An 18,301-nucleotide genomic window follows, 5' to 3' on the forward strand; every position below is an offset into this window, starting at 1 on the left:
CCAAACCCACATCTGTCACAGGATCCAGCTTGTCTGAATTCAGGGAGTGGTCATGAGAGCTGCTCTACCTCCAGCCAGGTCACATGCTTTTTTAATCCCTTGTCTAGACTTACACTGACCAGCAGACTAATATAATGTGGAGAAACACAGCTCTTTCACCATGATCACAGTGGAGAACTACGCAAAGCATTGTGTATTTTATGACAATACAAAATTTGTATTTAGAAGCAGCTTCACAGGGAGACAGAGTGATGGATGATTTGGAAAGCAGTAGGGAAATTTTAAATAAAAATTCAGTGTGTAATTAAAAAATAAATTGCCAAAATTTTCTTCACTTTTAAAAATTAAAACACAAGTCAGTGTGTCATCACATCGAAGACAAAGGTATCTAACGGTGACATCAGAGGAAAACTGGAGATGTAGATTATGATCCATAGCAGCTCGCTCCTCATGTCAGGTTATAACTTTCCACACAAGGTTTTTTAATGTCACCCAATCACTGGGTTATGAGGTTTATTAAACAAAATACTGTAGCATCTTGTACTTAAAAGGTGAAGCAAGGCAAAAAAAGCAAGTATCAACAGCCTATGTAGTACAATGCAAATCGTTGTAAAATGTAAATGTGTTGTAGTGATGGAAAACCCCAAATATTACATTCTTGATAATAAAGTGCGAACCACAATTAAACTTGCAGTGTGCAACTTAAGCTCTGGCTAAAATGAGACCCGGAATAAATCGTCTTTGCTCTGCCCAGCCCCTACCCCCCTGCTCCAAAAGCCTTGATGAGCGAGTTGTGTTAAAACTGGTCCCACTGTGAAATTACACCCAACCATTAAATCAGATATGTGATGAAGCCCACCCATGGCAACAGATATGCTGAGTGCGTTCAGAGCGGTTACGGGCCATTTACAACTTCTGTAGTCTGCACTGCAGCCAAGTGAGAAGCAAGTATGCTTTAAATAATAACTGCTAAACTTTCGAAACAAGGCCAGTCATTTATTTTTATTACCCAGCTCTGTGCATCAAGAAGAATGATATCACCATTCTGAAACATCCTTGTTGACGTCTCAATTGTACAACAGCAGGTTCTTCCTGTTTTTCATTCAGGATCAGACTTTTGTTTACACATCAGTATGCAGTTTAACTATTGGAATGTAAATAGAGTAAGACAGTAAATAGTTGCAGTTGCAGTTCAAGACAATAGGCAATAGGCTGTTTTCATTGACTGGGGGTGAGAGCACAACGGCCTCCACAATAGTGTGAAAAAGCTACTGAGCTATTGGGCAGCCTGTTCATATTATCAGAAGACAAAGCAGCTCCACCCTTTTTAGACTGCCGAGGTCTTTGGGTTAAATGTCACACATATGTTTAAACCATAGTGAGTTTGTTCATACCTTAAAAATGTATTAAAGCAATGGCCATAATACCAGCTGTTTAAATACCTCAAAATAAGCACTTTGGCAGAATTTAAACAAAACACATGAGACATGAGGGTGTATAGTGAACACTAGTGTTTTAATACCTTTGACGTAAATAAATGACACTCATGGACAATATCTTACAAAACTTCCCCACACAACTTACACAAGTTTAAACTGCATCCACTGTCCCAAACTTTCACAACATGACTGGTTAAAACCAGCCAATATACAGGTCACACTGCTGTTCTTTTGCCTCAGGGTGTGTTCCAGAATATCACAATACAGCCAGTCAACATGTGAGTGGTAACATGTAACAGTAAGTATGCAGCAGCTCAGAAACGTAACATTTCATTGTGTCATATCGTGTAAAGTATCTATCCAAAAATAGGGAAGCACAGTACTGCTGCTTTTTAGTTTTCACAGAATGATGACGAACAGGAAATACTTTAATGATTAGTATCACTGTGAGTGTACTGTAAGAGAGATTTGTAATATATTTTCATTTGTTGGCATAACATAAAAACAAAAGCCTTTTACCAAAAAACCTTCCTATAGTCCCTATATTATAATACCTGTTCCACTAGAATGGCTCGTAAAATGGTAATGACATAGGGGCCAGAGGAATATTTCTACAAGGACCAGACTGAATCCCTTTACATTTATGATGACAGTAACGTATAGCTCTTTGCTTTAACCATTAGTCTGAGTTAATCAGTAAATAGTGGAATTTAGTTCTGGATTTACTTCTTTGTGCAACAACATATAAATCAAAAGCAATCCAACCAAAACTTTGCATTCCCTTATTTTGAAATGGCAGAAGCGTTTGTTTAAATTAAGATATTAAATGCACATTCATACCGTAAAATAATGATTATACCTGTGTAAATCAGTGCTTCCTCTTAATAAATTAAATAAAAATCCACTTCAATCAATTTCTGATAAAGAAGCATTCATAATAAAAATTATGTTGATAAAAACAACTTTTTACTTTATTTACCAATTAAAAAGAATGCGAGACAAAGTTTTGCAGCTGTAAATGAATTCTTAATAAGGGATTAGGGTACGTTGCACATACGAATAGCCACATGATCACCTGATTGACGTGAAACCAGTGAATGGTGGAAGGAGCACTCAGAACATTAACATAAGTAAAAGTAGAAATAAAAGTAAACATACTGTATTTAAAATGGTAGTTAGGTACAAAAAAAAAGCATTATTTTAAAAGATACATGAAGTAACAAAAGTAAATGTTCTCTTTGTCCAGAATGGCTAATTTCACATCAAGGAATATATAATTGGATTATAATTACTGATGCATTCATTTGTTCATCCCTTTCATTTTACAGCTGAGATGGTTTGCGAATTTTACACCGAGGATCAATTAAGTCTGACAATGACACTGTATTTTGTTTTATGGATTCGATTCTAAAAAGTAACCATTGTTTTCAAGTAAATGTAGTGAAGTCAAATGTATAAAAATGGAAAATAAAAAAGAAAGTAAAAGTACATCTAAATTATACTCTAAAAAGGTACTAAAATACTTTCTACCACTGACATTATTCTGTGCGACCTTGGAATTTTATCAAATTACAAGTATGTTTCTACAAATCTGACCTACCCTTGGTACTGTCCCTGAGCGTCTCATTTGTATGGCGCACCAGAGCTGCTAATAAGAGTTTGCTAACACCACATAGCTTTACTGTCTTAAAGTAAAACCGAGGCACAAAGCCAAATGACGGGTCCAATTACAACAACAAGAATATTGTAAATAATCTGCGGGCATCAGGAAGCTGCTATTAATATGCAGGAGTGTCCAGGAACTTAGAAGCAGTGTGGTGTCTGCAAAAAAAAAAATAAAAATAAAAAAAATAACTAAAACAATGCAAGGACATTCCCTGATGTTCTGCACAGAAGTGGGGCTAAAAGTGGAAAAGATGAAAGTCATCAATTGACAGTTTTCTACTGCAAAACACAGCTGTACCCAGATCTATCGTATATGAGAATCAAGGTGAGGTAGTTTAACTAAGCAGGTTAAGGCTAACATTAATGTAATATAAATCACAGGGGTGTGCATGCCAACAAAAATTATGCAAAAGTTTTGAGAACATGTGAACGTGTTCCGCCCAGCCGACTGACAATCAAGTAAAGCACTCATACTTTGGCTTGCGAACATTTGTTTTCAGTGTATGAATGTTCTCAGTGTATGAATGTTCTCAGTGAAGGATCTGCTGCAGACTGATACCAGTTAATGGATTTCATTAGATGTCTTGAGGATGTTACGGTAATTTTACTCTAATATCATTATTCATTTCAGATAAAGTATGTACTAAACATAATGTTTATTATGTGTATTAAATTTTTCCTCCTCTACACTGTACATCATAAGTTACTGCATAGGTATTAGTTGTAATCTGTAGGTAGAAACAAACACCTGACCCCTTACAAACACTCTTTATCTAAGACAAAGGGGACAATAGTGAGAAATCTGTTGTGAAACCTTGTCTAAAGATGGATGTTTTAGAGCTTTGATAAGCATAGACAGCTAACAAGTTCTCTGAAATAAATAACAAAAGACACATGAGACAGCTCCTGTGAACAACATGTTTTTCGGGCCCCATAACATCCTCAAGACATCTAATTTTCTAATCTGATTACATTATGTTTAGTTAGTCTTTGACTAAAATAAAACCTTAAGACTAAGTGAGAACTTTCTTAAAGTTTGAAAACCTTTAGTTTAATGGTGGACATTGGAGATATCGTGAGAACCAATACTTCGTTACCAAGTAGATACCAAAACAATGAAAATGGGATGATATTTTGTTTTCCATGGCACAGAATGTAGTAGCCATCAAAGAATGTGATCCCTCCAGCATTGACAATGGCTGCATAATAACCCAACACGTGTATTTTCATGTTTGATGCAAAGAGAAGAAGGTAGCTAAAGCTAATGTTCCAACAACATCAACAACTTATGCGGCAACATCTCCATTGCCACACACCCACAACCACTCCCTTTCAATGAAGAAATTAATGTTGGACATCAGTAAGAAACAGAAACGCACGTTTTGCTGACCCATTCATCCAAAGTAACTCTCTCCTTTGCTTCCCAAAGACAACAGACATAAATGCTACAGCAACTCAATTTGGGGGTCCTATTTGCTGAAACAACTTATGCTGTCATTTCAACCACATCGAAAATCAAACTTTTACCAGGACCAAATATTCACAATGTCGCGTTTGCCAAGTCTCCGAACCAGCTAATCAGAATAAGACAGCAAGTAGCACAGTATACACTGCCACATGTGATTTTGTTGGACAAAGCCACAAATAAATACAAAGACAATTCCTGCGCTGGGGCCACAGCTTTGTTTGAAATCTATAAAAGGCCAAAAGACTGATGATATAACTTTACAACAAGCAGCTGCTTGCAATTTCCTTCCTATTTACATTTGATCAAGATGCAGTTGGCACAGGTTGATGCCAACTGTATAGGCAGACTGGAGCCCAGATGCTATTAGAGTCATCATCCACAGTGCAATATTAACTAAACTCGCATGATCACAGGCTTGACATAGTGAGCAGCTGCATTTTCTCGAAATGCCATGTTTTGTGGATGGATTGTATTGTGGTCTACAGCAAAGCTGACAACAGAGACCAACATCCATCTGCTCTCATAGTCTAAAGTACTAACTTCCCACGTAACTTTGACAGAACTAAATTCATTTTTACAATTAACCTATAAAATGCAGCTGCTGCATATACAGTATCTTGACAGTTTCACCCCCCCCCCCCCATCCAATACAAACAATAAACCACAAAGCAAAGCAAATCCTTTACTGCAAACTGCATCACAACAATACCAGTAATATGCTTTCCCAATATGTAGATCATATAATTATCAGATAATGCAGTGGTTAATTTACCAAGCCTCACATCCCTCACCAAGCAGATCACCTGTAAACAACATGAGGAATGACATTAAAATAAAAATTCAAAAATGCATTCCAACATTAAAATGAACAAAAATTAAGATGAACTAAACAGGCACAAAACTTATAATGTTAAAAAATCCTTTTACCTATTGAGTCATACAGCAAAAGGGTCTCAAGTATACACCCCTGAACAGACCATGACAATTCTTAAGTGCAGCGATTATAATAGTAGTGCTCAGAAATCTCCTTAAACCCAGGCCTACAGCAGGTACGAAGCACGTGTGCAAGCGTGAAAGTGTACAGTGCCGACACACAGTCAGACTCTGATTCGGAACAGGCCCTGGCTTAACTGAAGGCGAAACAGTCGGCAGTTGGCGATGCGCAGGGCGGCGCAAGTTGTTTTGGAGAGGTCGGAGGCTAACATAGGCTTGGTGCGATGCCATGTCCCAGTGCTGCGGCGGAACTCCCGGATGTAGTCGAAGCTTGTACCTGTGTTCACAGGAAACATGGACCTTACTAAGTCAAATACTGAAATGCCTGTAACCCCATTATTTATTTATTTATTATTATTTTTTTTATCCTGTATTTAACCAGGTAATAGACTAGTTGTTAAAAATAATCTCTCTTTCTCATTGCTGACCATTAGAGTGCTGTTGATGTGAACGGTGTTTCTCTACTTACCTGTATCAAGGTCTCCCACTACATAGATGCTGGCTCCAATGGGCACAGCACCATAGACGAAGGATGAGCTGGTCTGGATACACAGGTTCTGGTCATCCAGGAGCATCCACCTACACCAGTCATAACAAACACACACACAAAAAAAACATTTCATTCTCAAATTATAAAATATCTCGGACTGGAATACTGTCAGGAATGTCGGACCAATTTGTTTCCATTTTGTAGATAAAGAATGCCCAAATGTCAAATAATTAAGTAACTATCTGTACAAACACATTCTTAAATCTAATTTATTTGTCTTTGCATCCCTGAAGCAAAGTATCATTGTGCTTCAATGTTTTTAAACTGAAAACAAAATATTAAATTTTCAATTCATGGAAGAACTTGATGGAATTCAATAAAGTATAACTAAAAAAAAAAGATATAAACCAAATCCACCTGTTAATTAAATCATGCAATATAGTGAGATGTTTCACAACAATTGGTCTATGTGGTGGGACTGCTGACTCCAAGGTCAAGAATAAGCTGACGCTTAAGAAAAAATATTCCTTTAGAGGTGATGACTTTATACTGACCTCCTCATTTCATCATGGTAGAACTCAGACTTGCAGGTTGTCATGTGTCTTTGCTCGGGGTTATCATTCTCTTGGCTTCTAACTCCACCGAACACGTAAAGCTCCTGGCCGACACCACAAGCTACTGAACCAAACCTTGACAGGAAAATGACGAATTTTTAGATACAGGCCTGGGTAATCTGGGTAATATTGTCTCTGGAGATGTCAGGTTGTGTTGCCATATAAATTTATAACAACAGTAAACTTATACCAAATGTGAGTAAACGAAGTTACTACATATTTTATTTGAACTGAGAAGCTGCTTATGAGTAAAATAACCATACTTGAGTGACTGCCGTTGGCTAATCCACATAACTTCTGACAAATCACTTTTTCTGCACAATGTGCTTATACAGATAAACACATTCATGACAAACCACAGTATAAGGGTGTAAGGGACAGAAGTACACAACCAAAAAAAAAAGTACATATTGTGATGGCCATAAATTTCTATAAAAATGAGTAAACTGATGACTGCACATGCCAAAAGAATGGATTGATCTTTAATACAAATTCTTCTAGCTGCATGACGTTAAAAACGAAAAAATGTCTTTCAAAGGCAAAGAACTCAGTGAATAATGCTGTTAAAATGACAACAATCACTGAATGAGTAGAGAATATTCCAGCTACATTGGGTGATGTTAGGACAAAAGATGATACTCGCCAATGTTCTGCATTAAAACCCAGAGGTAGATAGTGACTATGCTCAGTAGCGAGAGGAGGAAAAATTTTTTTTACTACAGAAATAAACCAAAAAAAAAAAAAAAAAAGTCACTAGAATCTGAAATACCTCTCTTTAAATTGGCAAATCATGATGACAAAATGGTGAAAAGAGTATTAATTATTAGGTTTGCTCTGTATAGCAAGTGCTGTGCGTTTAATTAAATGTATTTCTATATTGCAACCATCACTCTGTCTGAAATGGATTTCTGCAACAAAGAATCAAGTAAATATAAATAAATAAATAAATTCAATGGTCGTTCTTAGATTTTTGAAAAGCTATTAAAATACTTTTTGAACTACAACAAAGCTCTTTGGCAGAGACAAATTAGATAATCTAGGTTCACAATTCACAGATGTTGCAGGGAGTAGAAACAATGTATTGTTTGTCTTTTTTTAGGTTTTGTTCATAGTAACAAAGTAACTCGCCTTATCCCTTAATGACCAACCAAAGCTATAAATTTTAATTTTGAGCTTATGTACTGAGCTTAGTTTAAAAGTGTTGTCCACAAAAAAATAAAATAAATAAAAAAAAAATAACTCACTGCATCATGATAACATGATAACATTCCTCCTTAAGGGTCAGTGTACACATTTCAATCCATTTCTATGGCATCTCAAATACAAAAATAATACCGGTAATCCACTGATACTGAATGTTCAGTGTTACTTCTTATTTTGAGACCAGAGGTTCTGCTATGACTAACAGATGACTCATGTGACTCAGCGACCTCTGTTAAAGCTACTTCACCTTCTTGAGTGACATCCCAATATGTTAATAAGACTACAGTGTTGTCTGAGGGAAGTCAAAATGAAACTAAAGCTAAAACTTGTGGGTGGATGACAATGGTGGTGGGATGTTTTATTTCCTGTTTTGCAACACTGCGGCTGAAGTTAAGATGCGACAAAGAAAATACTGTCAATGCACCTAAAAGAGAAAGATAAGGACATTATACAAGAAAATGAAACAAATATGAAGTTTTAGTTGATGTTTATCAGCGGATCAAAGCATATATCCTCTTTCTTTTCTTCTGCTATGATAATAAAAGCTGACAAAATCTGTTGCTGTGTTTACCTCCTTTCTTTCAGAGGACAGAGGCCAGTCCACTGCTGGGTTTTGGGGTCAAAGCATTCAACAGAGTCAAACAGCTTCCCATAGGAGCCCCCACCTATAGCATAAATTTTCTTATTCATGGAAGCGTAGCAGCCAACCTGAAGGAGAAGACACACATAGCTGTTCAAATGACAGTATGCGTTACGGGTTAGAGAGGAGAGACGTTCGCACTCGGTCTAAGTTCTGTGTGACTGCTGGGCATGGGTTGGTTCTTTTTATGTGGGTTAGCAGGAAGCAAACGCAAGCAAAACTTTTTTGAAACGGTTGCAAATGATTTGCAAATGATTTATCATTGTTAATGGTAAAATACAACATATCAAATGTTAAAACTGGATTGTTTTCTGAAACATATTTGCTCATTTTGAATTTCAAAAAATTTGGGACGGTCCAACAAAACAATGGAAAAATTGTGGAATGCTTAAGACACCTAGTGAAGCGTCTCACAACTAATTACATTAATTGGCAAAAGGGCAGTATCATGAGTGATTTAGTATAAATAGTATCCCTGGCTCTTTCAGAAATAAGAATGGAGTGAAGTTCATTACTCTGTCAAAGACTACAAGGACAGAAAGTTTAAAAACTTAAGAATAATGTAAAATGTATCTAATTTCTTCATCTGCAGCACATAATCTTTACAAAATTTTGAGAATACAGAAAATGGTTGTGATCCTCAGGCCCTGAGGCAACACTGTTGTTAAAACAGAGATGTTTCTGTAGTGCAAATAAGTGCATGGGCTTAGACACACCCGTTAAAACCACTGTTAGTGACACAATTTGCTGTTTTTAAAACTTTACCATTCGAAGAAACCACCAGATCCAGAAATGCTGCTTCATTTTCTGATTCAGAGATCATTTGAAATGGACTGAGGTGACATGAAAAACTGTCCTGAGGTCTGAGGAGTCAAAACCTTGAATCATTTGGAAATTATGGATGCTGGATCTTAAATGCTAAAGGGCAGAGGGACAATCTGACATCTTATCAGCACACAGGTTAAAGGCCACCATCTGTGATGGTGTAGGGTTGCATTAATGCACACAACATGGGTAACTGTACATCTGCTCTATTAATACTGAATGATATCTACAGGTTTTGGAGCAACATATGCTGCTATGCAGACAATGTCTTTCAAAATGAAGTTTGTATGTTCCCAAACAGAGTATGGTTGAAAGAGGAGGTTATAGAGCAGTAAAAAAAAACATGCTCCTCTACAAACTTCTTTGAGAAGTGTTGCTGGCATCACATTCCAAACAAGCAGTTAGTTTCATATTCCTTGATATGTTAGCTTTTAACTATTTAAAATCAAAAAAAGGTTTTAAATGATTTGCAAATCATTGCATTTTCATAGTATTTACATTTTACAGTGTCCCAACTTTTCTGGAGATGGGCTTTGTGATCATTACAAAAACTTTTATCTCGATTTTCACAATTACAGGAAGTGACAAGAGAAAAAAAAAAAATTAGGATGAATGACATGCAACAAAGATGCACAGCTGAACTTCAATTGGAGTTGTTGCAAATACAGAGTCACTGTTTTAAAATCTACACCACTGCTGAAGCCTAACAGTAATGTTAAAAGGTTCGAGAAAGTCACGTGTGAGCTTTCTCTTTGTATAAATCTGATGCCGAACTGCAAGGCTTGAATTGATTCGATGGTATTGAAGTCAGACCCTTTAGCAGCTGATGCAGTTGTTACTGAATGCAACCAAATTTTCTTAAACTTTATATCAACCCAACTGGCTAAAGAGCTAACTTAAGTCTAACAAAGAATCAAATGGAAAATGATAAGTATATGTGTTATTACCTTGCGGATCATGGTCATACTAGTCTGCATTTTCCAGGTACTGAAGTGAGGGTCAAACACTTCAACAGTGATAAGCTCTGTTACATCGTTCTCTCCTCCAAGAACATAGATCAGACCATCCAGTTCCACCACACCAAAGTTCTGGCGAGCCTGTGTAAGTCAGTGACATGATAATCAAACCACAGCAAATTCCCAGAACTTTGCGTCATGTCTACATATACTTCAAGAGCCCCTGGTGCTTCCTTGTGGGTGTCCGAGTTTTTCCCAGACGCACATTTTGGTTAAAGCTAAAATATGCAACTTGTGGGAATTAAGATGGTTGTAGTATGAGATTCCAAATCAGTACTCAAACACAACCCAACTGTCCCTATCTCTGCTCTGCTACATTCTGCCCAGCACTTGTCACATTAAAAAAAAAAAACTTAAGTATCTTTGCACTGCTACCAGTGCTTTTCTGTGAGTCTTGTAAACAGAAGCCTTTAACAGCACCTCTCCAGGTTAACCCTCACTGGGCTGAACCATTTACACACATAAATTATATAAAAATATATAATCTAACACTTGGATTAACATTTTGTGACTGTCTCATTATGGATTTTTTTCAATTACACTATTGTAGATTGTATCCCCAGGATACATTGGTCCTTTTGGTTTGGAAACTTTAGTTAAAAATTAAAAACATTGTTTCCAAGCAAATGATTTAATTTAATCCCAATGTTGAATCATGTCAACTGGACTTTTTTTCTTCTTAGTTAGAAACATTTTGCTACTTATCCAAGCAGCTTTTTCAGTCTGAATAAAAGTGGCTAGGGAACCCAGTTATATCCTCCAGAGTAGGCCTTTGTTCCACTCTGGCCCGAATAGGCTCATTAAGGTGGGAGATGGGAACAGGGTGAAGTCATCAAGATGTAATCATTATGACCCTAACCCCCTAAACCCCTAAGATGGGTGACGTTAGGTGTGGCACTCTTGGTGGATGTGTGAAGTGGTTTTAAGCGTCCTAGGAATGGCTGAAAGGGCAGCATGAACAATGGGAAACAGGTTGAGCCAGAGGTCTGGATAACTGAGAATCTTCACAGATTATTTGATTTAATCTTTGTTTTATATATATTAATAAAAAATATCTGTCTTATAATAACACAAACGTCAATTTCAATTTGACATGACACTGATTTACTCTATTTTGATCCAGAAATATAGAAAATTCTAAACAAACATGTAAATGTGGGGGGAGATCAGCTGTAGTTCAGTAGGTACAGTAAAGGATCCTCAATGAATTACATGGTCAGAGGTTTAATTCTTAGTTCATCCTGGCCACTTGTTGAAGTGTCCTTTTGCAAGAAATTGAAGCCTAAGTTCTCCCTGTTGTGTGCTTCTTTGCTGCTTTAGATAAAAGCATTTGCCAAATTGTTCAAACCAAGCCGAGTTTCACAAAAAACTAATTTGACTCAAGGGGCATTACAGTCTGTCATTTGATTCTGGGGGATTCAACAACAGCTGGTCAACACAGCATGTGAATTAGATGCATTTCTATATAAAATGTGAGCATGTGACTGGGAGTTGGCAAACTGGGAGACACTCAGTTTACTGAGAGTGAACTTCTGTTGCAGCACTTGCACTGACACCTACTGGCCATTAAGTGAACTAACAAAAAGGCATAATTTTCACAGTAACATGGCTGCACAAACAACAATACAACTGCTGGTCAAATAATTAGAAGATCTTCACATAGTTGATGTATTTCACTAATTCCATTCAAGAAGTGAAACTTATATAATGTATACATTCATTCCACACAGACTGATATATTTCAAGTCTTTATTTCTTTTAATTTTGATGATTATAACTGACAACTAATGAAAACCCCAAATTCAGTATCTCTGAAAATTAGAAAATTACTTAAAACCAATACATAGAAAGGATTTTTCCACACTCTAATCAGCTACTTAACTCAAAACACCTGCAAAGGCCTTTAAATGGTCTATCAGTCTAGTTCTGTAGGCTACACAATCATGGGGAAGACTGCGAATTTGACAGTTGTCCAAAAGACGACCATTGACACCTTGCACAAGGAGGGCAAGACACAAAAGTTCATTGCAAAAGAGGCTGTCTGTTCACAGAGCCCTGTGTTCAAGCACATTAATAGAGAGGCGAAGGGAAGGAAAAGATGTGGTAGAAAAAAAGAAAAAAATGTACAAGTAATAGTGATAACCACACCCTGGAGAGAATTGTGAAATGAAACCCGTTCAAAAATGTGGGGGAGATTCACAAAGAGTGGACTGCAGCTGGAGTCAGTGCTTCAAGAAACACTACGCACAGACCTATGCAAGACATGGGTTTCTGCTGTCGCATTCCTTGTGTCAAGCCACTCTTGAACAACAGACAGCGTCAGAAGCTTCTCACCTGGGCTAAAGACAAAAAGGACCGGACTGCTGCTGAGTGGTCCAAAGTTATGTTCTCTGATGAAAGTAAATTTAGCATTTCCTTTGGAATCCAGAGTCTGGAGGAAGAGAGGAGAGGGACAGAATCCATGTTGCTTGAGGTCCAGGGTAAAGTTTCCACAGTCAGTGATGGTTTGGTGCCATGTCATCTGCTGGTGTTGCTCCACTGTGTTTTCTGAGGTCCAAGGTCAACGCAGCTCTACCAGTACCTGGTTTAAGGATCATGGTATCTCTGTTCTTGATTGGCCAGCAAACTCACCTGACCCCCTTAACCCCATAGAAAATCTATGGGGCATTGTGAAGAGGAAGATGCAATATGCCAAACCCAACAATGCAGAAGAGCTGAAGGCCACTACCAGAGCAACCTGGGCTCTCATAACACCTGAGCAGTGCCACATATCGACTCCATGCCACGCCGCACTGCTTGCAGTACTTCTGGCAAAAGGAGCCCCAACTAAGTATTGAGTGCTGTAAATGCTAATACTTTTCATGTTCATACTTTACAGTTAGCCAAGATTTCTAAAAATCCTTTCTTTATATTGGTCTAAAGTAATATTCTAATTTTCTGAGATACTGAATTTGGGGTTTTCATTAGTTGTCAGTTATAATCATCAAATTAAAAGAAATAAACACTTGAAATATATCAGTCTGTGTGGAATGAATGTATACATTATACAAGTTTCACTTCTTGAATGGAATTGGTGTAATACATCAACTTTGTGAAGATATTCTAATTATTTGACCAGTAGCTGTACACCGCAGCAAATTTCAAAAGCAGGAAGACTAATTTTTAACCCCGTAGTGTCTATTTGACAAAAATAGTTGAATTGATGGCATTTATAGTAAATACCAACATTGAAAGTGACACAAAATGCAAAAGAAACAGTCAGTTGTTAATGTGGAAAAGGTGGGTATACCTGAAGCATTGGTGGTATAGTGCTCCAAGTGTTGGAGTCCGGGTCATATTTCTCTCCACTGTTCAAGACGGTGTTTTGTTCATCTGTTCCTCCCATCACAAAAAGAAAGCCCTCTAAAAGACAAGAAACCCTTTTTTATTACAGCCTCATGCATGTGGGGGACCGGCCATTTACATAAATATGCTAAAGGGCAGTAAAGTAGTAATTCGTGACATGAGCTACATAAGCTTCCTGGGCTCTCACTGACCGGCAGCGACAACCCCATGTCCGATGCGGGCAATGCTCATTGATTGCAGTTTAATCCAGGCCTGCCTGTTGGGGTCATAGAGCGGACACATGCAGTGCATCTCAGCAGTTGGCTTTCTGGTCCTGTGCAAGATGAAAACCAATCAGACCAGAGAGGATGTGACTCACCCGTGTGATTTAGGTGAATTCAGAACAAATTTAACCTATTCTTCTAAGCACAGTAACAACTACATTTCAAGTTTCAAGTCAAGTTATGAAATACTACTGATACTTAATCTCTTTAACTAAATACTGTTCTCCAAAACATTTGGGCAAAATCTTGTGGTTATCTTAAGAGTATTGCTTGACTATTATATAAAGCCCAAAATTGAAACTAAATTCTAATGATAAAAATTAAAGATAACAGACTCACTTGCGATCTTCTCCTCCAACAATAACAATACACTCAGAGTAACCTCGAGGTTTGAAGGCAGCAAGCAGATCTGCTCCATGTGGCTGACCAGCCTCCAGGAATGCCTGGCAGTACTCTCTGATCACCTCCCTCATTAGTGGCTCCCCCATGGCCTGATGGGATAGCATACAACACACACTGAAGTTAGCTACCGAGTCAGCCAACTGCTTCAAAAACAGCAAAACTTTGTCAAACACTGAATATACAATCAAATTATCACGTTTTATTGTTGGATTAGTTGCAAAACTATGAAGCAGGCACTTGACGCAAAGTGTGATGCACTTAAAGGTTCTCGTACCTGCTCTCTCAGGTAGCTCACATCCAGGCCCTGCAGCCACACTGCAGACATCACCTCTTTCATGTGTACCTACAAATACATGATCCATCAGCACTCACTTAACTTTGCGATATTTCTGGAAAGATTTAAGAGAAGAATTGATCAAATAAAAATTTTCACCACATGGGGGCACAGGAACAAATCATAAACACAAGGATGACTTACTCTTAGTTTAATTCAAATTAGTGAACACCTTGGGAAGATATTGCCTATTTACACATTCAAATGTGGTGATACCTTATCACCTATGTTGAGTGATGTTTCTACATTCTTCTGGGGGGTGAGAAATAAAGGAAGACGTGAACAAGTTTGTTGGACAAACTGTATAGAAACTTCTGCTAACCAAATTGGACAGAACATACCATATCTGAGCAGTTTTTGACGAGATTGCATGATCTGACCGTCACACAATTGTGTTCACACTTGAGTTGGTCACATCACTCATTAAAATAAATGTGATCTATCAAATAATAAGAAATAAGCATTAGGGCCTGCAGCATAAATGTAGCCTAATGGTGGGTTTCCAGCACAGGAAGTTAGTGAGCTGGAACTAAACCTTACCCTCTTGGTTGTGGATCACGTTTCCATTGCACTCAGGCTACTTTCGAGACAAGTTCTGGTAGCTAAACCTTAGCAACCCTCAGGAGGCAGTAATAAATCAAGTACCAGGAACTTGCAGGGGTTCCAGAAACTTTCAACTAGCAGCACTGGTTGAAGCCTAGAAATATTCCAAACAAACTGGAGCTCAATCACTTGTTCAGCTTTTCCATGTTTTTTCCCCAAGTTTCTAAGTTCATGTCAGCAATACCTCTTGTCCAAGCAGTCTTCACACCTCAGATTAATTTTGTGAAACTACCTATTTGTAAAAATACATAAACAAACACATAACAAAAGCCAGTGATGCCTTTAACAAGGACTATATGGGTGACTATTAGTATTTATCTAGCAAAAATAAAGTAGAGTATCTTCAGCATAAGCAGATACTACACACAAGAAAAGGGAGAAAACTAGGCAGAAAAGCAAACCAGAACTGAACATCTTTACAGTTAAAGTTCCATGTTATGGTTCAGGTGGGCTCCTGCTGTGGAAACCCACATTAAGAAAGGCCAAACCCATGTCCTACTTCACCCGTTAGAAACTTTACTCCAACAAAGCAAAGTAATGTCTTATCTGTTTATTAAAAGCTTTATACAGTGCGTACCTTTCTAAAGGTCTAAAAGTGACTTTTTAACTGTTAATCTTATATTAGATTAACTTAGGTGAGCTAAAAATACCCTTCTGCTTTTTTTCATTATCTACTCACTAAACCCAAAATGAACATTACGCACCCTGCGATCCTCTGGGTCATGTGCAAACCATCGTACGACAGCCTCCAGCACATGCCTTTCATTGCCCACATTTAGCTTCTCCATGGCAAGCACCTCACAGAGCCGGTTTGGGGGCAGCTCCCTGAACTCTTCGGTGAGTGCTACATCATGAAAATGTGTCTGCAGAAACTCTGTGGCAACATAGTGGACATGGTAAAGGCAGTAGTGCAGAGAGAAGAGCTGAATGCCAATGCAGTTCTCGGCGTTGATGCAACTCTCTAAAAACTGGCAACACAGGGACTTGAGGTCAGTCATGAGGAGCAGGTCAGATGCTTGCACCATATCCTGGATGGTCTCTTCACTCACACTGATCTGTGTGTGAAGGGCAGACATACACAAACATTTAAGTGGTGAAATGAAACACATGAATTGAATGGGCAGGAAACCATCACTTGGAATTACCACACCTAAATCCTCCACACTCACTTCACCGCTGAAGACGTAGTCCAGGATCTGTTTCATGATGGCCATAGAGACCCCCTGCAGCTCAATTCTGTACATAGACCCATCTGCCTTGGGAGGATTATAGTTCAGCTTTGTCCTAACACAAAAATAATTTACACAAATGATTATGATAGAGCAGGAAAACAACAACAACAACAAATACAACTGAGACCTGCAGAACCATTGCAGTTGTGGACACACCCATGTTATGTGAACACCAGCCAATGTTAATAATTTGCCTAATCCTATGTACACTGTTGTTACTGGGTCCCCTGACAGAACATGACAAACAGTGGTCCCTTCTGAAATTACTGACCTGATATAAGGGCTAGAAGCAGCCAAGATGTTTTTCTGGACAGGAAGCTCCTCTCCATCGACCACCAGTAGTGCATCGTGGAAACTTTGTTCCTGCCAGAAGGTGCGAAGGACCCTGAGGAGTTTCTGTGAATGCTGTGGGTCTGAAACCTTTGAACCAGGTTTACTCGATCCAGAATTGGGCATGTCTAGGCTTGTGACAGCCCGAACAAATGTTGTTCACTCCTTTAAAATGTCTCCCAGCTCACTATCAAATTAATTTAAGAATAAACCACAACTGAAGGCTTGAAACAAATGGGCACAGGACATTCTGCAGTTCTTTCACATCACACATCATTTTCTTCAATAACAGTCGTATTAGCGAATGATTTCTCAAGCTACTGGTCTAGCTAGTTAATGTCAGTCCTCTACCACTACAATACATAGATTTTGTATGAACACTGGAAGTAGATATAGATCACTAGTTATGGAGACACACACCTAACCCAAAACCTCGGAAATCTTAGAATATAAAGCCAGCTGCATAATAGTAACACCAAAGTTAAAGGGGGCTAAATGTAAGAAAACAATGTAAATGAAAAAATGTACGGTTTAGTAAATTGCATGTAACATTATACCGAATATTGTGGGAAACCTTGAAGATTCGTAAAACAAAAACATGTCTTTTAATTTGCAGTTTACATAACTGTAGTGTATAAAAACTTGTATAAATTGAAAGATATACGTATTAGGTTTGGTGAAGCTGCTGGTGCCCAGTAAAGACTGGGCAACAACTAGCAAAACAAATAACATATCGACAGTTTCCATGATGAACGCGATATAATGACGCTAGAGAAATTAAAGGAGAAGCAAACATTTGTGTAATTTGGTTGGTAAAATTAAAAGCAAATGCAGACAGCTAACTTAACGCAACAAACACAATGACATAGGCGTGTGCCCTGCTTGACGCTTGCAAAGTTATGTCATTTTGTTTCTGTTAGCTAACGTTATCAAACTTAACTCTTTTTAAACGTCTTACCTTAAGACTGCACTTAGCTTTTTTTAAGGGATTGAATCTAATAAGCAACATTTAACTAGGACAACGTGTATCACTCCTTTCGGGCGACAATGTTGCAAGTCAACGTGAAAACATGTTTTGTGATGCATTCAAGCCACAGAAAATATTGTGAATACGAATTCACCTGCGACTGTATAAATGCATCAGCTACATATCCCAATTCAATTAAACAATAAACAAAACATTTCACATAACAAGATACTTTGTTAAGAGATACCTCTAATGAACAAGATAGCATTTAATGATATCGCTTTAAACGAGTTAAGTAGAAACTCGCCTGTACTTTCGCCGATGTTTTGCTAGCAGAATGCGACGGGCTCTGAATGCAGCATAAGCCAGGCGGAAGAAGTTTGAATAGACGGCGTTCCAATACTTTACAAGCAACCTGTGCACCAATGCTGCACCTACAGGATTGTGTATAAATTACTTTCAGTCGGATGTG

At 38.0% G+C, this 18,301-nt stretch overlaps 1 protein-coding gene across 7 annotated transcripts; it reads right to left on the reverse strand.

Annotated features, from left to right (window-relative positions):
* Positions 1–1,496: 1,496 nt before the first annotated feature.
* gan (gigaxonin) lies at positions 1,497–18,259 on the reverse strand. Of its 7 annotated transcripts, none has more exons than XM_067500729.1 (14): positions 16,005–16,139; positions 15,485–15,532; positions 15,238–15,394; positions 15,039–15,136; positions 14,914–14,946; positions 14,638–14,706; positions 14,301–14,452; positions 13,890–14,011; positions 13,643–13,755; positions 10,285–10,434; positions 8,444–8,580; positions 6,610–6,744; positions 6,035–6,144; positions 1,497–5,842 (listed from the first exon to the last, which is right to left on the reverse strand). In XM_067500729.1, exons 4-14 carry the CDS (start codon positions 15,039–15,041, stop codon positions 5,670–5,672), a joined length of 1,197 nt encoding a protein of 398 aa, XP_067356830.1. In that variant the 5' UTR covers positions 15,042–15,136; positions 15,238–15,394; positions 15,485–15,532; positions 16,005–16,139; the 3' UTR covers positions 1,497–5,669. The 7 variants fall into 7 exon arrangements, with proteins under 7 accessions (XP_067356830.1, XP_067356829.1, XP_067356825.1 ...); XM_067500728.1 differs by having other exon boundaries at positions 14,914–14,949; XM_067500724.1 differs by lacking the exons at positions 14,914–14,946; positions 15,039–15,136; positions 15,238–15,394; positions 15,485–15,532 and adding exons at positions 16,470–16,584; positions 16,804–17,049; positions 18,137–18,259 and having other exon boundaries at positions 16,005–16,355.
* Positions 18,260–18,301: the final 42 nt, after the last annotated feature.

This window comes from Channa argus, chromosome 4 (assembly GCF_033026475.1).
Source record: "Channa argus isolate prfri chromosome 4, Channa argus male v1.0, whole genome shotgun sequence".
Classification (NCBI taxonomy): Eukaryota; Metazoa; Chordata; class Actinopteri; order Anabantiformes; family Channidae; genus Channa; species Channa argus.

Excerpts from the sequence above, each read along its gene's own strand:
- gan (XM_067500724.1), bottom strand. The coding sequence starts at position 16,988 with ATGCCCAATTCTGGATCGAGTAAACCTGGTTCAAAGGTTTCAGACCCA. Across the intron at positions 16,356-16,469 it reads ACTACGTCTTCAGCGGTGAA|ATCAGTGTGAGTGAAGAGAC; the intron begins GTGAGTGTGGAG and ends CTTCACACACAG. Across the intron at positions 14,707-16,004 it reads ATGACCCAGAGGATCGCAGG|GTACACATGAAAGAGGTGAT; the intron begins GTGCGTAATGTT and ends ATGTATTTGTAG.